Below are 23,366 nucleotides of genomic sequence, written 5' to 3'. Positions count from 1 at the left end.
AAAAAAAAAAAAAAAAAAAGAATGTTTTGAAACAATATTTTCTACTGTTTACTGAACTACTTTGGTTTCCTGGGGTCAGATGGTCTGTTTATATTGAGCCTTCTTCCCATCAAATGTCTGGTGATCTTTCTTTGTCAGTTCATACTAATTTATGTTGCGAAGGAAAGACTGCCACATCTTGAGATTGCTGAGGTGGGTGTCACCTGGCTGTGTCCCCCAGAGGCCTTCTTTAGTATAGTTCTGGCTGGGAGTAGGGGCATCTGGGCAGGATTTCGGTGTGTTTGAGGTGGGCTGGGACCCCACCTGCACAGAGTGAAGGCTTCACTCCAGGGTGGAGCCCTTTTCAGTACTTTATTCCATGGGGAGCTGCCTTTGCTTCTGGTCAGTTTGGTGCCCAGGACTGGCTTGCAGGAGCATTTGCAGGCAGATCACTTACTTTCTTTAGACAGTTTTGGCTTAAAGGCAAAGATCTACTATTGCTGGGCAGAGCCGCGTAGTTTGTGGCAGGGCTAGAGAGAGGGCACCTATTCTCAGGTCACTTAGTCATCTGCAGGCCGCCAGGCCAGCTCTTTCTCCCCCTGGGGCCAGCTGGCTTCCTAGTCAGTTCTGCTGATTGAAGCAGCTCCCCAGGGAGCACAGAGCACAGAGTAGAAAGTGGGAGATGGAGGGCTGTGGGGAACTGCAGGTCAGGGAACTTCCGCTCCACTAGGAAAAGCATACACCAGGCAGACAGATGTGCTCTGGTGAAAACAACAGAAATTCATTCAAGTCAGTAGCGGGCAAGTGGCCCTTGGAATGCAGGCGAAAGGTAAGCAAGGAAAAAGGAAGCGTGGAAGCCCTCCTGAGGAGTAGGGGTGCTAAGCAGAGTACAGAAGTGGGGGACTGCTATCCCAGCAGTACTGCGAGTCCCTCTTTGCTCCTTAGGAACTGCTTAAGACGACCCTGCTATCTCTCCTGAGGTTCCTGGAAGCTGTTGTCACCGAGAAGCCTGTTCATACCCAGACCTGCTTGGAGGTCAGTGGGGAGGAGCCCTTGAAAGTTGGGGTGTTCTTTTCCTGGGGTTTGCCCAATGATGTGCCACAACTGGCTGGCTTAACACAGAAGAAACTGATTCTCTCATAGGTGTGAAGCTAGAGATTCAAATTCAAGGTGTTGGCAGGGTTCATGCCCACTGGAGTTCCTGGGGCAGAATCCATTCCTTCTCATCCATGGCTCTCTCCTGGCTTCTGGTGGTTCCTGCCATCTCTTGGTGTCTCCTGCCTTGTAGACATATCACTTCAATCTCTGCCTCCATTTTCATAAGGCGTATTCTCTCCCCCTTGTGTGTGTGTGTATTCTCTTCTTTCTGAGAACAGCAATCATTGGATTAGGTAAGGTCCACCCTATACCAGTATGAACTCACCTTAACTTGATGAGATCTGCAAAGACCCTATTTCCTAATAAGATCATACTCTGAGGTTCTGGGTGGATATGAATTCTGTCCCCCTGGTATACTTGGGAACAGAACATTCAGGGGCAGGAGAAGAGACAGAACTGAGGATAGGGGTTGGGTGCAGAGGTTTGAGGGAAGGTGATCAGGGCTGGGATGTAAACAGTCTTGGTCTTCTCCCTTGGAGCACAAATGCTTTCTTCTTCCTTCTTCCTTCTCTGTTGCTGTGGCCACCTTCTCCTCAGTTCCCCTCCACTCCTGCACAGCAGCTACAGGAGAGAAACATGGGCTCTGCACCCCTACATCTGCATTGCCTGCTTCTGTTGTTAGCTGGGTGGCCTTGGGGGTGTATGCAACTTTCCAGTGCCTTACTTTTCTCCAGGAAAATGGGATGGCAATAGTGCCTGGCTCATACAGTTGTGTTTATAACTGAGAGTGAATGTTTATAAACTGCCCACTTGAAGAGGTAAGGTTCAGCTTCCAGTAATTTGACCATTTTTAAATTGGGTCATCTTTTTTATAGATTTCACCGACTTTATGCTAATGGCCTTCTCTTGAGTATCCTGTTCCACAATTATTACAGAAAGTTTAAGTTTTCTTTGCACTTGTTTTGGTTGTCAGACTAGAGATCTGAGGAGTACAGTCAAAGTATTTAGTATGAAAATTAGTTGAGATGATTGTTTTCTGTGTGGTTATGGTATCAAATTGATATAATTCAGATTTATTTGTGTTTAATTTTTATGGTTTCTGGCTGGGCATGTTGGCTCACACCTGTAATCCTAGCACTCTGGGAGGCTGAGGCAGGCAGATTGCTTGAGCTCAGCAGTTTGAGACCAGCCTGAGCAAGAGGGAGACTCTTTCTCTACTAAAAATAGAAAAACAAGCCAGGCATGGTAGTAGGTGCCTATAGTCTGAGCTACTCAGGAGGCTGAGGCAAGAGAATCGCTTGAGCCCAGGAGTTTGATGTTGCTGTAGCTATGATGAGGCCCTGGCACTCTACCCAGGGCTACAGAGTGAGACTCTGTCTCAAAAAAAATTTTTTTAAGAGTATATGTTCTTTTAATTTAATTGAAAATTTTGATTATGTCAGGATTTACATAATATTGAAAACTTAAATCTAAAGTCTTCCTCAGAGCAGTCTTGCTCCCATTGATCTTCTTACCTTCCTTCCCCCTCACTCCCTAGAGATCACCACGTGCCTAAAGATGCTGACTGTGCTCCTGGTTTTTGGTGTAAAAGAAAGCAAATGTGTGTTATGTACATTCTTATTTCCCTTTCTGTCCTTCACGGCAAGTCATACCTTCTCTCTAGTGCCCTGAATTTGGTTTTTTCTCCACATCAGCTCACAGATACAGTCTTTATGATTCTGCGGGTTACCTACATTGTGTGGGTGTAGTCAAGGTTATTCAATCAGACCCCAGAGACAGACATTGGGCTGTTTCCAATCTTTTTGCTGCTATTTTTCTTCTTTCATTTTGGAATGATTTTAGAGACACAGGGAGTTGCAAAAATAGGAGATACCCTTCCTTGGATACTTAGCCCAGCTTCCCCTAATGGTGACATATTATCACAACCTGGGAATTGACACTGGGTACTACTGTTAGACTCCAGACCTTGTTCAGTTTCCATAGTTTTGACACCTGTTCATTTTAATCTCATGTAGAGTGAGATGTAGCCAACACCACCACCACTATTGATGTAGAACTGTTTCACCACCAAGCAGAACCCACTTGTGTGACTCCTTTTCTTTATTGTTTGGGATTCATTGAGGGCACAAAGAATTAGGTTATACTGATTGCATTTGTTAGGTAAATTCCCTCTTGTAATTAATTGTGTCTCACCCCCAAGAGGTGTGTCATACACCATGACCCCCCCACCCTCTCTTTCCTTCCCTCTTCCTGCTCCTGCTTTCCCCTACCCCTTACCATGTGTTATGTCATCTATTGGTGTGATCTCTTTTTAATCACATCCCCCCACACCTTAGCCCCATTCCCTGGTGACAACCACTGATCTGTTTTCCAGCTTTATAGTTTTGCCATTTTAAGGATGTTATATACATGGAATCATAGAGTGTGTAACCTTTTATGAGATTGGCTTCATGCTCTCAAGATCTCCCAGGTTGTCATGTGAATCAATAGTGTATTTCTTTTTATTCTTGAGTAATTTTGCATTGTATGAATATGTTAGAGTTTGTCTGGTCTTTCACCATTGACAGACTTTTAAGTGGTTTCCAGGTGGGGGTTATTATTAGGAAAAGTCTTGTGAACTTTTGTGTACATGTTTTGTGTGAACATAACTTTTGGTTTCTTTGTGGGGGGCGGGGGATAAATGCCAAAGAGAGCCTTTGCTGAGTGATATGAAAGTGCATGTTTAGGTTTTTTTTTTTTTTTTTTTTTGAGACAGAGCCTCAAGCTGTCCCCCGGAGTAGAGTGCCATGGCATCACAGCTCACAGCAACCTCCAACTCCTGGGCTCAAGCGAGTCTCCTGCCTCCACCTCCCAAGTAGCTGGGACTACAGGCACTCGCCACAACGCCCGGCTATTTTTTGGTTACAGCCATCATTGTTGTTTGGTGGGCCCGGGCCGGATTCGAACCCGCCAGCTCAGGTGTATGTGGCTGGCATCTTAGCCGCTTGAGCCACAGGCACCAAGCTGCATGTTTAGTTTTTTAAGAAACTGCCAAACTATTTTTCAGAATAGCTATACTATTTGATACTCATGAGACCTATGTATGAGGTAGTCAGTTTCTTTGCATTCTTGCTTGCTCTTAGTGTGACTTTTTAAACTTTATCCTTTTTAAAATAGGCATAGCACTTTTCATATGCATTTCTCTAATGGCTAATGATGTTGATTATATTGACATGTGCATATTTGCTGCCTATATCCTTGTGTGATTTTAATTCTTCTAAATTTGTTAAGGTTTTATTTTATGAAGCAAGATGTAGCCTGTCTTAGTGAGTGTTCCATGTGAACTTGAAAAGAATATGTATTCTGCTTTTGTTGGCTGGAAATTCCTTTTAAAATGCCAGTTGAGGTGGAATTCAATTCTACTACATCCTTGCTGAATTTCTGTTCACTACTTCTTTTGCTTACTGAGAAAGGAGGATTTAAGTCTGCAGCTGTAACAGGAAATTCACTTGTTTCTCCTTTTGCTTCTGTGAGTTGAAGCTTTGTTGTTAAGTGCATACATGTTCAGGATTATTGTATCTTCTTGGTAATGTGATCTTTTATTATCATGAAATATCCTCTTTATCTCTATTATTCTTATAGCTATCCTACCTCTCTTTTTATTAGTGTTTGTATGGTGCAACTTTAGTCATCATTTTATTTTATTTTTATTTTTATTTTTTGGTGGGGGGACAGAGTCTCACTCTGTCATCCTGGGTAGAGTGCTGTGGCTTCGTAGCTCACAGCAACATCAAACTCTTGGGCTCAAAGGATCCCCTTGCCTCAGCCTCCTGAGTATCCATCACAACTCCCACTAATTTTTTTCTATTTTTAGTGGAGACAGGGTTTCGCTCTTGCTCAGGTTGGTCTCAAGCTCTTGAGTTCAGTCAATTTACACCTTGGTCTCCCAGAGTGCTAGGATTACCTTGGGAGCCACCGGACCCCTTGTATCCTTTTACTTTTAATATACAGTTGGTCCTTTTTGAAATCCATTTATTAGGCACATTAAAAAAATAATCCATTCTGATCATCAGTGTCTTTTAATGTGTCTTTAGATCATTTCGTTTAATAAATTAATGACATGGTTTTAGGTGCACCACTTTATTATTTGTGTTCTTGCTGTTCTCTCTGATTTTTCTTCCTCTATTTCTTCCTTTTTGCCTTCTTTGGGTTATTTTCCCATTTTAATGTTACCTTTTAACTTGCCTATTAGGTTTTTCTTTCTAACTTTTCGTATAGTTTTTATAGTGGTTGCTAAAGGCTTTACAATACTCACACTTAACTTTTCACAGCCTACCTAGAACCAAATGGTATCCTTCCAATTGGAATGTGGAGACTTGACCAGCATAGAGATGAAGCACATAGATTTGTCCTTTACTCTATGTTGGAGTTGTCTTAGGTGTGATATTTACATTTATTAAAGCCCTGCCCACCAATTTTATGACACATGTATTTTATTTGAGCCATCCAATGTGTTTTACAGAATTCATAAGATAAGAGTCTATTATATTCACCCAGATATTTACCATTTCTGTTGAACTTTTTTTCCTAATGTTTCAACTTTCCTTTTGGCATCATGTCTCTTTTAACAGTTCTTTTAAAGTCCTTACATTTATTATTTCCAAGTTTCCATTCTTATATATAATTTTTTTATTCTAATAAATCTCAAACCACAACCAAAGTAGAGAGAATAGAATCATGTGTATCATCACCCAGCTTCAGTGATCAGTCATGGTCAATTTTATTTTATTTGTGCCTTTTACAGTCCCCAACTTCTGTGCCTCTGGGGCACAGAGCAATTTTTTTAGAGCAATTTTCATACCATTTTTTCCATAAATATTTTAGTATGTTTATCAAAGATAAGGATTATGACCAGGCATGGTGGCTCACTCCTTTAATCCTAGCACACTGGGAGGCCCATCTCTATTAAAAATAGAAACAAACTAGCCAGTCACTGTGGCTGGCACCTATAGTTCCAGCTATTCAGGAGGCTAAGGCAAGAGAATCACTTGAGCGCAAGAGTTTGAGGTTGCTGTGAGCTATGATGCCATAGCACTCTACTGAGGGCAACAAACTGAGAGTCTGTCACAAAAAAAAGGGGAAAAGGATTATATTAAAATATATGACTATGCTATCATTATTATATTTAAATTATGTAGGCTGAATGTGTTGTCTTATGCTTATAATCCTAATACTCTGGGAGGCCAAGGCTAGAGGATTACTTGAGTTCAGGAGTTCAAGACCAGCCTGAGCAAGAGGGAGCCCCTGTCTTTACAAAAAATAGAAAAATTATACAGGCATGATGGCACATGCCTACAATTCCAGCTACTCCGGAGGGTGAGGCAGGAGGATTGCGTGAGCCTGGGAATTTGAGGTTGCAGTGAGCTATGATGATGCCACTGCATTCTAGCCCAGGTGACAGAGTTAGACCCTGTCTCAAAAAATATATATACATATATATATGTATATATAAATTTTGATTTAATTTCTTAGTATCATAAATGTTTGGAGAATATTAATTTTTCCCTAAATATGTCACAAATATATATTTTTAAATATCTGTTCACTTGAATCAGGTCCTAAATGAGCTGTGTACATTCTCATTGGTTTGTTGCTTAAGTCCCTTCATTTATAGTTTTCCCTTATGTCATTTTTTTTCTTAAAATTTATTTGTTGAAGAAATCAAGTCATCTCTTCTGTAAATTTTCCACATTCTGAGTTGTACTGATTATAACATTTTTGGGTCATTTAACAAGTTCTTCTATCCTAGTATTTCCTAGATATTATTAGAACTAGATGCTTGATCAGATTCAGAATTGATTTTTAGCAAGATTACTTCACAGATATCTTGCAGTATCATCTGAACTTGAATTCTAAAACATTTGATGTAGGCTGGTTCTCTTCTGCTGAGAGAACTTGCCTCTGCTCTGTCTGTGGTATAGACTTTCTGTAGTTTCTGAATAAATCTTGCTTTCACTTAAAAAAAATGTGATGTGTGGTGGCACCCGTAGCTCCGTGGGTAGGATGCTGGCCATAAAAACTGAAGCTGGTGGGTTTGAACCCTACCTAGGCCTGCTAAACAACAATGACAACTGCAACAAAAAAATGGCCAGGCGTTGTGGCAGGCTGAGGCAAGAGAATCGCTTAAGCCCAAGAGTTTGAGGTTGCTGTTGGCTGTGACACCATGGCACTGTATCAACAGTGACATAGCGAGACTCTTTTTCAAAAAAAAAAAAGCCATTAAAAAGTGTTTTAATCAATTAGAACTTTCATTTTAACTGATGCTACAATTGTCTCATCTTTTGTCATAGGAGACTCTTCCTGATTCTTTTTATTCAATATGACTCTAGGAATCTCCAAGAACTTCCTTGCTTTCCAATATTGTGTGTACTTTTCATCTGTGGCCTGGAATTAGCTGTTTTTTTTCAAGGAGCTATGGTCTTTCTTTGTAAAAAATGACATTTAGAAATCACAGTCTTGGCTTGGGTATTTCATCAGGGTCTGGCTGCAGGAACAATTTTTTTTTTTTTAAATGAATCTATGTGGTATCGTTTATTTTCTTCTTCTTTTTCTTTTTTTTCTTATTCTTTCCTTCCTATATTGTTTTTTAGAGCATCAGTATTTCCTTAAGTTAGTTGTGGATTTCTTTTCATCTACTACTATTATTCCTTTTCAGTTATAAATTGCCTTTTGCTTTCCTGAATCATGGTTAGAATGATTACTGCAGGTTGACATGGAGCAATGTGCATTTAGATCGGTGGTATTCAGGGCCTGTAATTTACCACTGGTGACATTTATTTGTTGTATTTCAAATAGGAAACAGCCATAATTATATTCCTTAAAAAAACTTCAATCACTCTTGAATCTGTGACAACAAAGACATGTTGTTAATACCAAGTTCTTTCTTTATGGAGGAATAAGATGTGGGTAGGGGAATAGTGGGATATGTTGATCTACTGAAGTAAGCTGTGGTCAGTATCATTTGAGAGTCACAGCTTTCACCTGAAACAAAGGGACACCAATGAAGAAATTTCTAGCACCCAGAGAAGGGGAGAATTGGGGGTTGAGAAAATAAAGGCTTCTGGTTCCAGACCCATATACAATGCACCTCTAGGCCAAAGAAGTCCTGCTCTTGGGAGTAGGGTCCTGATACTTTGCAGAAGCTCAAAGTTACTTTTCTTCACTCTGAGATGCAGCTAATCAGGCCTCTCCTTTCATCATCTTCTCCCTCCAGCTGCTAGAGACATGGCTGAATTCCCAGAAGAACCATGAGCGGGAACGGGCCATGTGGTGTGCTGCCCGCATTCTTGGCTATACTATAAAAATGAATAACTTCAAAGTGAGTGGTCACTTGTCTCAGAGCCTGGGTCCTACTGTCCTCTCTGGTCACCCTCACCCCTATCTTTGTCCCCAGCTTCATCACATCTGTCACCTGGCCTCAGTCACACTGTCTTGCCATCTGTCTCTGTTTTTTCCCCTACATCCCATCTTGTTCTCACCTCTCTCCCTTTTCCCTCTCCCCCACCCCTACATCTACCACTTGGTCTTTTTGTCCATCTGCAAAATCATTTCCATTCCATTTGGTTTGGTTTCCATTCACCTCTACTAGCAGTTACTGGGCACTCACCTTGGGCCAGGCACTGTGCTAGTGCTATGGTGGATATGTAGATGACCAGGACTATTCCCTGAAGGTGATAATGAACGTACAAGCCAAATGTGATGGGAATCAAATATGGAAACACAAATGACTACAAGTGAGGGAAACTGAGAAAGCTTCATAGAAGAGGACACAATAGAGGTGGGGTGTCAGGAGGCAGAGAAGGGGGAGCAGTGCCAGGTCCTGCCCTAGCCATGCTGGTGGATGTGCTTTCTGGCCACCCCTTGTCAAATTCCTTCCCTGTTCCCCACTCCTGGTCTCAACCCTCATGCCTGTGGCACGTGTGTCCCCCTCCTCCTAGTTTTTCTCCTGTGACAGCCCAGCCTGAAGGAGCAGTTGGGATAACATGTGACTTCCAGCTCTCCTCCTCAGATGGAAATTCCGTTCACCCATCTGGGGCACCTGGTGAGGATGCTGGCTGTGCGCTGTCAGGACCCTGTGGACAACATCTGCTACTTGTCTTCCCAGGCTGTCTACAGCCTCTACAGTATCCTCCTGCTGCAAAAGCGTATGTAGAAACTTCTCTTGTTCCTCCCTTCCAGCTTCTCCCTTAGACCTGGCCATCCCCACATGCTCTAGAAGTTACCTAAGCACCTCATCTCCGTGGAGGGACCTGCCCCTTCTGGGACAAAATACCTGCTTAGGAAAGAGTTCTTTTGAATTAGTTCCTCCTCATCTGAGTGAGCCTCATATTCTTACCTGATTCTATCTTTGCTCTGAGGCAGGCAAAGTGGGCGCCCCTTAGATAGGTGTCATCAGCACCCCTTATGGTGGTGTCCATCCCTTCCCTACCAACCCCAACTCTCTTCAATCTGGCTTAGCTCAGTAGGTGCCTGGGCCTAGGCCAGGGGCCCTGAGAGGTGGGAAAGAACATTCTAAGAAGGCTTCTGAACATCTGAGGGGTGGGCTTGGTGGTCTTTGTTTCAGAGATGACAAGGCAAAATCAAAACTTGTGGGAAGAAGACGGCAGGGGTGAAGTTTATAGTCCCAACATCTTCTACAACAGCACCTTTAAGATTGGCGAGGTGAGGGCCATCCAGACACCTAGTGGGGACAGCTGGGGCCTCTCATTTACATAATCTTATAGCTCTCTCAGGTGGGATTCTTGTATCTTCCCTCTCTGTGTCTTGCTGTGAAGGTTTTCTTTAGGGGACAGTCTGTGTACAACGGAAGGCCCAGTCTTGGGGCTCCCATATGCTCTCCCTTGAGTATCCTGGGTCCTGAGCCTTTGTCATGGCCCATCCCTCTGGAAGTACTGGTTTCATGCTCATGGTGCTTTGTGAGCAACATGTATCCCAACTCCTGCCTCAGAGAGGCACTAAGGACCTCAGCCCCTCTGTCCTGCTGCTCTGCCTCTGCAGCCTCTGACCTTGGAACCCCACACTGGCACCTGAGGTCAGTGTTCTCTGCCTCCCATCCCCAAAGACTCTGACCCCAGTGAAAGTGTCCTCTGGGAGATTGGCAGACAGCACAGGCCTGACACAAATGTACATTTTGCTCCCAAGAAGAAGCATGTGCTACTCAGGAAAGGTGGTCCAGGCCATCTGAGGCAGGCAGCCCAGGTGAGTTGAGACTGACAGCCCTTGTTGCAGGCATTTGCAGGGTACTTCACCCAGCTCCATCTCACCAACATGGTGCTGAAGGTCATGGATGACCTGACTGAGAGCAAACCCAGGTTGTCTCTGGCTGCTGCCCAGCTGATGAGCGCTGTTATGAAAAAACGGGGCAAGGACATGATAAAGGTAGTGTGGCACTGTGGCAAGAGCTCAGCCCTGTCAATCAGGAGCTCTGGGCTCCTTCCTGGCTCTAGCACTAACCAAGTGAAAGGCCTTGGGCAAGTCTCTTCTCTACTGTTGGTCTTAATTCACTCACCTATAAAATGTGGATTTGGGCTAGATGTTCTCTGTGGTCCCACAAAGCTGAGACATTTATAATTCTGAGCTCAAAACTGGTACCCCAGGGCAGCACCTGTGGTTCAAAGAAGTAGGGCGCTGGCCCCATATACTGGAGGTGGAGGGTTCAAACCCAGCCCTAGCCAAAAACTGGAAAAAAAAGGAAAAAAAGAAAACCACCTGGTACTGCAGTTAACATTACCATGTGCAAAGCTGTTGGCAGCTGGTGCCACAGGTGGCCTTCAGCCAGAGCACAGGAAGCATTGTTGAGGGTGTTCATCTTGGTTCCCTGGGGTGCCAGGGGCCTTAAACTGTGAATTTCAAACCAGTTTAGTTCATGAGTTATCCTTTTTTTCCTTTAGATTAACATATAAAAATGGAAAAGTTTTGCATAACAATCCCACATTTCCCAATTCACTGAAAGAAACTTTAAAATGGGATCACCCAGGGCACCTTTCTGAGTGGGCTTTGTTCCTTTTATAAACGCAGCATGGGCTCTCTCAGACCCTCCTACTCCCTGAGTTCCCTGACGCCTGTTGCCCTCATTCATTTATGTGACCTACATGGCCTATGTAGCAGAACTGGAAGGACACTCTGAGGGTATCTTTGAGGCACTGCACTGGAACAGACTTCCCAGAGGCTATGTATTAGGGATTTGAGGGCCAGAGCCAAGACTGGGGTCCCCTACCTCCAATGCCAGATGTTCCTGCAGTTTGCGGGTTAAAAGTTGATCGCAGCTGGGAGGGGAAGCCCTGAGGTACCTTAGCAACCTGGGATGCTACTCATCTACAGACTTACGGGCTGTGGGCGGGCACTTGCTACAGTGGGCCTTAGTGCCAGCTTCTGGGGCCCCTACTGGTCTGGCCTCTGGTGCCTCAGAACTCTGCCTTGCAGCCAATGGCCAGTGTGGTGGCTCACACCTATAATCTTAACACTCTGGGGGGCTGAGGCAGGTGGATCTCCCTAGCTCAAGAGTTCAAGACCAGCCTGGGTAAGAGTAAGACCCAAATCTCTGTTAAAAGTAGAAAAATTAGGGGTGGCGCCTGTGGCTCAGTGAGTAGGGTGCCAGCCCCATAGACTGAGGGTAGTGGGTTCAAACCCAGCCCCGGCCAAACTGTAACAAAAAAATAGCCAGGTGTTGTGGCAGGTGCCTGTAGTCCCAGCTACTCGGTAGGCTGAGGCAAGAGAATCGCCTAAGCCCAGGAGTTGGAGGTTGTTGTGAGCTGTGACGCCACCGGCACTCTACCAAGGGCAATAAGGTGAGATTCTGTCTCTAAAAAAAGGAAAATTAGTTGAGCATTGTGGCAGATGCCTGTAGTCCTAGCTACTCAGGAGGCTGAGACAAGAGGATTGCTTGAGCCCAGGAATTTGAGGTTGTTGTGAGCTATCACACCCCAGCACTCTACCCTAGGGTGACAGAGTAAGACTATCTCAAAAAAAAAAAAAAATACAACAAAGCTCTGCCTTGGGAAATCAGCCCCACTGGCAGGATTGCAATTAGGCCCCTGAAATTTGGGGAGCTGGTAGAGAAGGAAGGTGGGAAGGAAGCATGGAAAAAGTTATGGGGACTTCTGCTGGCTCTGCCCTGCAGGTGAAGGAAATAGCAGAGGGCATCCTTCAACGGCTCAACTGGAATCTGGAGCCCAACACAAAGGAGGAGACCCTGCAGGCCATGTGTGCGCTGGCAGGTAGCAACACCTGCACCGTCATCCCCATGCTGCTCAGCAAGCCACTGCCCTGGGACAGGTACCTTCACCCTGGCCCAGGACACATTTTGCAGCCCAGGAAGCCCCCTCTGCCCATCCCCATTCCCAGAATAAAAATCATTTGGCAAGGATGCTATTACCCTCCCTTCTCTTTGATCTCAAGCAAACCTCATCTCCATGACCTCTGGCCAATTTCTCTCATCTCACTTCTTCTAGTCCCTGGGAACTGGCTCTTCATGGGCCTGAGACCAAGCCCGTCCTAGGAGCATGATCACCAGGGTCCATGACATAGCTGTCCCTGGTTTTTGCAGAATCACTTTGACCCTGTGGAGGAAACTTGGCACTGAGAGAGACACGACAATCAATGTCCTGCAGTGGCTCATTGGCATCCTGGAAATGGCCCACTCGACAGAGGAAACAGCAGAAATGGACTACCAGCCTGTGGCTGTCAGTATAAAGAAGGGGGTGGGGCTTGGATGTCCAGTTCTGGGAGTTTGGGGGCAAAGTTACTGATCAAAGGGGTTGACCTCAGGGGTCAATCAAATCCTGGGGAGGGGTCAAGAGGAGAGGGTTGATACTGCATCTTGAGTGCTATACCTCATAGGAGCACCTTACCCTCTTTTTGATACTTTTGCATCTAAGAATGCATGATGGAGAAAAGGTAGTGACCAGTCCCATTTATGAATATGGAAACTGGCAGGCAGGGCTTACCAGCTTGTTTTCTGTCAGGATTCTGGGCGACATCATATTATGGAAGGACTAGAGGAGTGGCAGGGGGCATAGGAGAGGTGGAAGTTTGGGTGCCTGAGGCCAGTGTGGACAAAGTGCCAGAAATCATCTTCTGCTGAACATTTAGAGTCAGTTTCCTTTCAATTTTTTTTTTTTTTGAGTCTCATTTTGTCACCCTGGGTAGGGTGCTATGGCATCATAGCCCACAGCAACCTCAAACTCTTGGGCTCAAGTGATTCCCTTGCCTCAGCCTCTCCAGTAGCTGGAACTACAGGCTCCTGCCATGATGCCTGGCTAGTTTTCCTATTTTTAGTAGAGAAGGGGTCTCACTCTTACTCAGGCTGGCCTCTGAACTCCTGAGCTCAGGAGATCACCTGCCTTAGCTTCCCAAAGTCCTAGGAGGATTACAGATGTGCGACACCATACCTGGCTCCTTTCCAGTTTTAATGTCAAATGAGAAGAGGAAGCCAATTGTATGTGGGTGGCTCCCTCATTCCCCTAGTTGTAAAGCGTGGGTGTTCAGTCTTCAGATATTTCTTAGAAGCCTAGGTCAGAGTGAGCTGGGCTCCCTGGGCAGAGACAGGGAGGAATAGGGTAGGATTCTAGCCCAGACTTTCAGTGTATGGATGGTGGTCCAGGTCTGGTCAAGTCTGCTCCCCGCTCCCCAGGTGACATGTGCCTTATGTGAGATGCTGTCAGGAGCCCTGTGCCAAGAGGCTGTCCAGGAGCTCTTGCCGCGGCTGTTGCTGGCTGTGCTGTGGCATATCTACTGGGTGACTCAGCAAAATGCTCCCCAGAAGATGGTGGTGTACATCCAGGAAGGGTCCTCAGAAAGCAAGAAAAATTCCTTTGATTCCACTGGGTAAGTCTGACCTGCAGGTGAGGAGGAAACACAATGAGTCAATTCCTGAGTGTCCTGGATGCTGATACCTCAGGGATACAAGGAAGAAAAGCATAGGAGATGGTGTGGGTGTGGCAGCATCACACACTGGAATCTTCTCTCAGATTTTCACATTTCTCATTACCCCTTCTGCGGACTCACCTTGGGGCTCCTACCTGTGGTTGTAACTCTCCATGTGGAGAGGTGCAGTTAGATGGGAAATGACAGGCCGGGCTGAGTCATCCTCTCCCAGCAGGGTTGGCCATTTGACTCAGCCTAGTTGGCCTCTGGCTTTGCATCCTTGTGGGCTGCTCTGTCCTGTGTAAGTCCTTACCTGTTTCCTCGCCTGTGAGAGGGGAGTTTGGACTCTTGCTTTTGTTGTCTTAACCTCAGAATATTTCATTGAAATGAAATCATCAATGAAAATGAAAACAAATGAAACTAATACAGGAGAGACAGTCTGATTAGGCAGGTGTGGAGGTGAAGAAAGCTCCTCCCCTCCTTCTGTGCACTGGAGTGAAGATCGAAAACCAGGGCACTAGGACATTCCTCAAGATCACCGTTGTTTCTCAACCTTTTTTTTTTTAAATCTCACAGCACACTTGAACCTCTATTTAAGCTTCTGTGGCACATTTCAGTGATGTTGATCAAAAAAGAAAGACTAAAGGAGAGAATATATTTACTGTGCTTTGAACTGCTTTTGAAAATATTTAATTAATGATCTTTAAAAATTTTCACGGCACACCTAAGATCCTCTCAGGGCCCACCAGAAGATGGTGGCCTGGGTGGGAGAGGGGATCCTGTAGGGCTGTGTGGTCGGAGGAGGGCTGGGCTGAAGGGGTGGGTGGTGGATGGGCAATTGAAGATGTGGCTGAGAGTTGTACTTTTTGTCATGATCAGCAGAAGAGCAGTGAGAGAACCTAGCTGCCAGGGCTGAGACCTGAGTCTTGCTTGCCAGCACAGAAGTGCAAATCAGGATATAATACTGTGTCAATCTTTTTGTCCTTTTCTTTTCACAAACCTGATGACGGTGACCTTCAGGTGTGCCCTGAAGGTAGTGAAGCTGGTGCTACTGGCAGGCTCGTATGAGGGAGTGGTGGTCTATGCAAGTGACTATAACTGCTGGGAACGTCTGTCCAGCCCCAAATCTTATTATATTGGGATCATGGACTTGACAAGGTAGGACCACTTCCCTCATGCTACTGGCAGCCCTCTCGCCCCAGGTCCTAGCACTTAAATATAGTAGCCTTGTACTCTTCCTGCACCCACCTCCCAGCCCTCTGCTCTCCTGACTCCTTAGCCCTCACATCCTCCCTGGTCCTTGGCTACTTCCCCAACCTGTGGCAATTGCTTGCTTCCTGTGTCCCATCCCAGCGCAATGGTAAAGATGTGTGATCCCTCTATTCTTCACCGAATCCTAAACCATGTCAAGAACTCCCTCTACAGCTTGGATGAGGGTAGAAAGATTCTGACCAGGGCCTTCTATGCACAGGTGAGGGCTGCGGAGACCCCAACAGCTCCAGCCATCCACTTTCTATAGCTGAGGACCTTACTATTTAATGGGATATTAACTAACTTGTCCCAGGAAAGAAAAAAATAGAGAATCAAGCCACCTCACATGGAATTCCCTTCCTTGGAACTTCAGGGTCCTGCTTCAAGGAGGCCAAGAAGCCTGGGGAGTGGGTTAGCAGTTCTGGTCCTCCCAGAATCAGGAGTGGATCCCAGCAGTGGGCTCCAAATTTGAGCCTTACCAGCCTTATCCCCAAGCCCTTTCCTGGAGTCTTCACCCCATGTGACCAGATCTGCCTGGGCTCTCTCCTGCATGTGGTCATTGCCTGAGCTGGGCCCTGAGAGGTTCTGGGGGAGCACAGGGTCCCTATGTCTTTTCTTCCACCCACAACCATGGTCTCCTGCACCTCAGCTCCTCTGGCACCGATCAATAGCACAAACAGAGGGGCAAGACTTTCTGGGCATTCTAACCCAATGGCTCAAGGATCCTGATCATGTTATGCAAGAAGTTGGTCTCCGGGGAATCAGTAATCTGGCACTGCACCAAGGAAATGTAAGAGTCAAGAGAAGACCAAATGGGGTCCCTGAGAGTCTCTGAAGCATTTGCCTTTCTTCCCTTGGGTCCCTTAGTTGCCCCAGTTTTAGTACAATCTCAAACCCTCATCCCTGGCATCATAACACCCAGGGTAGGCCTATCTGGGTGTGCCCTTAAGTAGCCTGGACTCCTTGGGCCTTCATTTCCTTGGCTAGGTTGTCTACATTTGTTTCTCTTAGGCACCATTTTGTGCTTAAGACCATGACCTCAGAGTGCGGCATGGTCCTCAGGGTGGTGAGTGACCTCTGCCTTCTCCCAATAGTCAGAGGCTCTCAAAAGCCTGATTCCCTCCTTGCGAGGCTTTCTGACTGCTGATGTGCGGGTGACAGTGCAGGCGGTGAAGTGCCTGCGGAACATCATCTACCACTGGCAGGGCGAGGACATCAAGGCCATCTTCTGCAGCATCTGCCCACATCTGCGTCCCCTCATCAATGACGTATGTGCCTAGGTCCCTAGGACTCACTGGGAACACTGTGGGCTAGGGCTGGAGCCTAACTAAAGGTTGGTCTAGGCTTGTGGCTCATGGCTGAGATAATGGAGGGAAGACAAAAGGAGATGTGGTCACATGGAGCAGCGCATAGGACATGTCCTATCTGCCTTCCCTAACACATGGGGACATAGCACATGCCTCCACATACTCTCTCCACAGAAGTTCCCTAGAGGAAGGAGCCACTGGACCAACAATCGAAAGCTCACACAAACACTGATAGGAAGCCAGTGCTCACTCCAAGGACCTTCTCTAGACTCCACTTATGGAGCGAAGTGAGGGAGAGAACTGATGGCTCTACGCTCCTCCCAAATAATACAGGAACCTTAGAATGCTAGGGTCCCTGTGGCAAGAGAAATCTGAGACTCAGAAATTTGGACTAACAGACCAATATCATCTATCCCCAGGTCTCATTCTCCTTATAGATCATGGCATCCTAGAGATAGAGGGAACTTAATGGCCCCAAGACACCTGGTGACAATATTCCCATAGTGGCATTTGTAACTTTTCCAATTTGTGAACCTTAGATTGGAATTATTTGCCTCTGTGACCCTGGAAACTCCCAAATGGTTAGATCAATGTATGATTCATCCATCTTTCTGTTCTTTTAAAATTCAGCATGTATACTGTCCTTAACAAAGCCTAAAGATACTATCTTGCGAGGACCTTAGAATGCTTTAATTCTGATTATGCCCTCCCATGTTACATATGAGCTTTGTCTAGTATTTCAGTTCTACCTGCTTATAAAAAAAAATATTTTTTTTGAGACAGGAGTCTTACTTGTCACCCTGGGTAAAGTGCTGTGGCATCATGGCTCACAGCGACCTCGAACTCTTGGACTTAAGCAATTGTCTTATCTCAGTTTCCCAAGTAGCTGGGACTACAGGTACCTACCACAACACCAGGCTATTTTTTTCTGTTGTTACTGTTGTTTAGCAGGCCCAGGCCAGGTTCGAACCCACCAGCCTCAGTGCATGTTGCCAGCGCCATAACCACTGTGCTACAGGTGCTGAGCCTCTGCTTATGAAATTTGCAAATATGGCCTTTATATCGTCTCATTACTGCTATTATTTCATACAGTCAGTACTTAGATTTACCCGTATGTTTACAAATCTCCTTGCTCACCTTTCCTTCTTTCAGCTTTTTCTTCCTCCTAGATGCTGTGTTTCCCTCTTCCTTTGTGATTCCTTGGGCGAGGTCCTAAAAGAAGTAAATGTTTTTAATCTTTGTGTGAAAATGTCTTTATTTTGCTTCACATTTGTCCTGTTAGTAGTTTATGATATAAATAATATGGTATTTCTCGAATGTGGTTCCTTTGTTTTGCAGTGTTGGTTTTCCTCACTGTTTGCTGATGCTCAATCATGATTTCTGGCATTTTTATATTAGAGATTCCCGGTGGGCCCTCTGTGAAAGCAATGTCTGTTACTGCAGCCTGATTTCAGTAATGGGGGAGCATCCAAGGAGCAGTGGATGGCTGGCTGTTGGCAGATCCAGCCATCCACTTCTCCTTCGATGCTTTTGATTCTAGGGCTCCTTGCCCACCCTGGGTGGTATCAGACACCCAGGAAGCCATCCCATTTCTTTGGTCTAGACAACATGCCTGCTGCTCACCTGGGGTGTTTCTTGCCCCTGCTTCTTGGTAATTGATAAGGGGGTATCAGGAGGGCAGGGTGAAGGGAGAAACTGAATTGGATTGCTAAACTACAGCCCCCAACCAGCAATCCTGTGGATTGCCCAGAATTTTCTTCTTCTTCCTATATTCACAGCCCTTAAGTTTAGAGCACTCAGAACACCGGTTCCCCAACCATGTCCCGCAGTAGTGCTTTGCTTGCCTGCACTCTGTGCTGTGCTTTTTAGAAACTCATCCAATGCCTCAGATCCATTATGAACTGTAAATATTTATCACTACTATTTCTCCTAGAGATGGGGTGACTAGCAATGTTCAATTACCCATCTTGAGCAACTGTGCATGTGATATTTTTTTCTTTCTTTTTGTCTTTAAAGTATTAATAAGGACTCACCTCTCTGTTTAGCTGTTATGCTATAATGTGTACATCTGAATTGTGAAGAAGTCTCTGTTCAGGAACTATCTGTCTTGTCCCACCATATCTCTATCACTGTGCTTAACTCCTGACAGGTGCTCATGAGATACTTGTTCAATTAATACATAATGTTCCCCTGAAAGTGTACAAAGTGTACCTGTTTGTGGTCATTATTAATTCACACAAGTCAGGCTGGGTGTAGTGGTTCATGCCTGTAATCCTAGCACTCTGTTAGGCCAAGGCAGGTGGATTGCCTGAGCTTAGGAGTTTGAGATTAGCCTAAGTAAAAGGGAGACCCTGTCTCTACTAAAAATAGGAAAAACTTCCTGGGCATTGTGGTGGGTGCCTGTAGTCCCAGGTACTCAGAGGCTGAGGCAAGAGGATCACTTAAGCCCAAGAGTTTGAGGTTGTGAGCTGTGATGACGCCAAGGCACGCTACCCAGGGCAACAGAGTAAGACTCTGTCTGAAAAAAAATTAATTCACACAAACTAATACAGATTTAAACAATTCTATTCACAGCATCACTAGGGTAAAAATATGCATTTTGAAAAATGTAGCATATTTGAGCCAAATCCTTAGAAGAAAAGGAAGGTACCAGGTGCAGGTATGGTCCATGGTAGATGTGAAGCCGTGATCTCAGTTTCCCGGGCACTGTGCCTTCATAAACTGACTTCCTAGTTCTAGAGGTCTAAACAGAACAACTAAGAAATGAAATTGCGTGGGATTTATGTTAAGCAAGCATAGTGCAGCCAGTGTGCTCTGGACATGCAGATGGAGGTGTGGTAGGAAGAGAGCCCTGCCAGGCAGCACCAGGAAATCACCACCACCACCTCCTTATCTGTGCTTTGTGCTTCCTGGCAGGCGAGGGATCTGGTGAGAATTGTAGCCACCTCTGCCCTGGGCCACATGCTGAAAGGGGTCATCAAATACAAGCCAGGAGCCACCATGAAGAAGGAACTGCATAAATTTTTGCTCCCACTCCTATTAAGCATACAGGACAACAACACCGAGGTGGTCAAGGTACCCTGGATGTCTCTGTCCTGCCAAGCCCCGGCCCAATTCATGCCCCCATGTGTCAGAGCAGAGCCCCTTCCCTTCAGCTCTCTCTTCACGAGCCCAGCCTTGGCAGCACACTCTACAGCCACCTCCTTTGCGTCCTCCTCTGGGCTGCCCTGAGCACTCTGACCTCTTCCTGCTGTGGGGGCTCACTCAACCCTTGGCCTGGGCAGTCATAGGAGTGGAGTTTGGGGATTTTCTTCCTCCAACCCACAGGCCTGTAGAGGGGCCCTCACTGAATGGGTGAAGGTCATCGACTGGTCGTCACTGACCCACACCTACCAGCACACCACCCTCAGTGACCACCTCCAGGTGATAGAAGAAACCTGCAAGTACCTGGTGAGTGAGTGTCTCTGAGGAAGTGAGTCTCAGCATCCGTCCTGGGGACCCAGCAGTGGGCTCTGTGTGCCAAGGGGGCAGCTGACAGACATGTCCCTTCAGTGCCGTGTCTCTCATTCTTTACAGCATCTGCAAACTCTGGGAGCCCTCAGCTGGGAGGCCAGGCCCTGGTTCTTTGTACTTGATCCTTTTGGTGTCCCAGTCCTTGTGTCAGAGGCTGGGGAGGTCATGCTGGGTTATTGCATGGCCGTAGGACAGAGGCCCTTTGGTTATAGTGGTAGAAAGCCCTGTGGGCAGGAGTTAACCAGGCCTTTAGGTGAGTAGCCATGGGGTCAAGGATCTGTGGATTCTGCCATCAAGAATAGGCCAAAGATCAGGAATCTTGGTTGAAAAGGAAACATTTGAGGGCTAAGCAAGTAGGTTAGGGACTGACATGAGTAGTTCTGATATTAGGGATCCCTTACATAGGTAGATTATTTTACAAAGCACCGTCATAGCCATTGGCCCTTTGTTGGAGCCCAGGATCTCTGTCTCTGGTCCCGACCCAGGACCTTATCAGAGCTGGGATGCTAGGTCTCTGGCCCTGGCCCACAAAACTGTCTGGACATGGATGCTGTGCCAGCTTACTGGGGGTTGGTCTTGTTCAGGTCTCAGGAGCTGAAGCACCTTAGAAGTCAGTCAGTATTGGTAGGAGCGAGCATCTCAGCAACAGTCTTTAGTAGGGGAGCACTAATCAGGTGTCCTCTGAGCAAGAAACAGAGGCAAAGGAGGAGCCCCGGCTAACTTCTCCTGAAGCCATTCATAGAAGCAATCCCGTGGCCGCCTATGCCACAGGTGTGGAGACTGCTAACCAATGATGTACATATACTTTTGTACTCTCATGCCCCTTACTAATGAGAGCCAATGATATTAAATCCCTTCCCCAATCCCTTATTGCCAAGGTATTTCTCACAGGTGCCTTCTACACCCCTGGTTATGGTTTTCCCCCAACTCTACATAAGAGGACAGTGAAGTCAGGAAGCGTCAGGGCCAGTATTCAAATCTGGGTCTCCTGGTTCCACATTAGGCATGTTGTCCCTTCTCCTGCTGGTACCCAGGAGCAAAATTCTGTTTATGAACTTCCTGCTGAGTCTGTGCTGTTGCTGGGCTGGGAGGGGTTGGGGGTCTAAATGTGCAAGTTCCAGAAGAAGCAGCTGCCTGCAGATAGACTGCTGGGGCCATGCATAGGTGGTGATGTGGCCACTAGAAGGTCTTCAGTAGCGTGCCCTAAAGGGTGACCCCTCTCCTGGTCAGCACCACCCTTCTTTGGCTCCACAGGCCTACCCAGGCAAACACCAGATCCTGGGGGAGTTGCTGTCCCAGAGCTTTATGTTCCTGAAGAGCCCGCAGACCTTCCTCAGGATAGCTTCGGTCACTTTCATAGGTAAGGTGGGGGCTCCTGGCATTTCCCCCCTCCTCTCTTCAGCAGGGCAGCCCTCCTTGACCTTTTGCTAAAGGCCAAGCACACCCATGGTATGAAGAACAGGTCGCTCCTGTGCCAGCCTTGACTTGATTAGAGAGGTGGACCTGTGACCAGGCCTCAAATTAGAAAGGCTTGGGGAGAGAAGTGCAAGCTTGTGCCTTTACCCCAACTCTGTGTGAGTCCCCCCATGGTCTGGGCTCTGCTCTGTGGGGAAGTGAGCCATGTGTTAACATCCTGGGCTCATCCTCTACTTGTCACCTGCTGACAGTAATTTCTGGGTCACAGCTGGTCTGCAGTTTCTTTTATGAAGACACTGCTGTTTAGGCTGCCAGTCATCACTTGTGTATACTCCTTATTAGAACTTATTTATAAGTTCCTTGTTCACTGAATGTGGGGAAAGAAGCAGCCAGAAAGTTCAGGAACTCTGGATTGATTTTACATGTGTCTTGTCTTTAGGATTCACTATTAGGAAAATGAACATGAGATACGTATTTGAGGAGGACTTGCAGGTGATAAGGAATGGTGAGTATGGCCTTGTACCTGGGTTCTGCATTACACAAATGGGTGGGATGGGGTAGAATGGAATGGGGACATTCTTAAGGACATGTTTCATTATTTTATTTTTACTCATGGTCAATGTAATCTAGAAGAGTAGAAAATGAAGAAAAGTACTAGGAAGAAACACATTTTCCACTGTCCTACACATTAGATAAAATATTGCTAATATTTGGGGGCTATATCTTGACAGTCAGTGAATACCTATTGCTGTAGGTGCTTATACTATGATGGTGTTCAAGACAGAAATAGTCCCTACCCTAAAAACGTGCAGTCTTTTGTTCTTTTTTATTGCATTAAACTCTTCAACATTAATTTATACTTATAGAAGAAATAAACAGATATAAACTTTTGGGGAAAAAAAGCATTATCCATATAGTCCCATTTATACCCCCTGCTACCACCCACCCAATTTCCCCCCCGGTTGTTTGCTGTACTTTTGTATATTTGTGAACAATTTCTGAAACTTGATATTTCTCCTCTAATATGTGGGCACATACAAAGCTACTTCATTCCCTTAACTGCCGTGTAATTTCCATATATGGATATGCTATGGGTTATTAATCATCTTCCATATGTATGAACACTTATGTTGCTGCCAACTTTTTGCTATTTAAGCAACACCATGATATATATATGTATATATATATATGTAAAAATTTCTATAGGACACATAGCAAAACATAGATTTTTGTCATATTAAGCTTAACAAAATGTAAAGTAAAATTACATTTTCAACTTCCTTCCGTCTTCTTGACATTAGTTCCATTCACTGTTCTCCCCAATTTACAGAGTTTTGTGTGCCAGTATTTTGGTTCTATTTTGTTAAGTCTAAATTTAGATACTATGATTGTTGTTGTTCTTTTATACAAACTATTCCTTTGTGTCTTTCTGACCTTCCTTTGGAGACCATTTTTCTTTATCCTGGAGACTATCTTTTAAAAGTGCTGGTATCTTGAGGTGTGCGCTCTTGGTTTTTATTTATAATGATTTTATCTTGCCCTCTTTCTTTTGATTTTTGTTTTTTACTTAGGCAGATTTAGGGGGTATAAGTGGTTTTTTGTTACATGGGTGGATTTTATAGCAGAGAAGTCAGGGCTTTTAGTATACTGGTCAACCCAATTGTATGCATTGTCCCAAATAGTTAGCTTTTGATCCCTCACCAGTCTCCCACCTTCCACCCTTCGAAGTCTCTGGAGTGCCTTATACAACTCTATGTGACTGTGAATACCCATCATTCCACTCCCATTTACAAATGAGTACCTATAGTATTTCACTTAGGATATGGCTTCAAGTTCCATCCAAGTTGCTGTGAGAGACATTATTTCATTCTTTTTTATTGCTCAGTAGTATTCTGCTAT

The 23,366-nt window shown here is 45.5% G+C and overlaps 1 protein-coding gene across 1 annotated transcript in view; it reads left to right on the top strand.

Annotated features, from left to right (window-relative positions):
* The window catches only part of LOC111725682 (maestro heat-like repeat-containing protein family member 1), a 73,224-nt gene extending 51,196 nt beyond the window's left edge, over nt 1-22,028 (top strand). Inside the window, exons 24-39 of the mRNA XM_023514066.1 lie at nt 925-1,014; nt 8,330-8,434; nt 9,125-9,260; nt 9,680-9,777; nt 10,345-10,494; nt 12,236-12,390; nt 12,662-12,797; nt 13,748-13,941; nt 15,001-15,138; nt 15,334-15,451; nt 15,881-16,021; nt 16,326-16,499; nt 19,455-19,613; nt 19,866-19,988; nt 21,306-21,411; nt 21,907-22,028. Coding sequence (XP_023369834.1) covers nt 925-1,014; nt 8,330-8,434; nt 9,125-9,260; nt 9,680-9,777; nt 10,345-10,494; nt 12,236-12,390; nt 12,662-12,797; nt 13,748-13,941; nt 15,001-15,138; nt 15,334-15,451; nt 15,881-16,021; nt 16,326-16,499; nt 19,455-19,613; nt 19,866-19,988; nt 21,306-21,411; nt 21,907-22,028 — 2,145 coding nt within the window. The remainder of the gene's footprint in view (nt 1-924; nt 1,015-8,329; nt 8,435-9,124; nt 9,261-9,679; nt 9,778-10,344; nt 10,495-12,235; nt 12,391-12,661; nt 12,798-13,747; nt 13,942-15,000; nt 15,139-15,333; nt 15,452-15,880; nt 16,022-16,325; nt 16,500-19,454; nt 19,614-19,865; nt 19,989-21,305; nt 21,412-21,906) is intronic.
* Nucleotides 22,029-23,366: the final 1,338 nt, after the last annotated feature.

This window comes from Otolemur garnettii, unplaced genomic scaffold (genome assembly GCF_000181295.1).
Source record: "Otolemur garnettii isolate 467f Iridium unplaced genomic scaffold, OtoGar3 scaffold00046, whole genome shotgun sequence".
NCBI lineage: Eukaryota > Metazoa > Chordata > Mammalia > Primates > Galagidae > Otolemur > Otolemur garnettii.
Note: the sequence above shows the minus strand (reverse complement) of the source record. Positions and strands in the feature narration are given on the sequence as shown.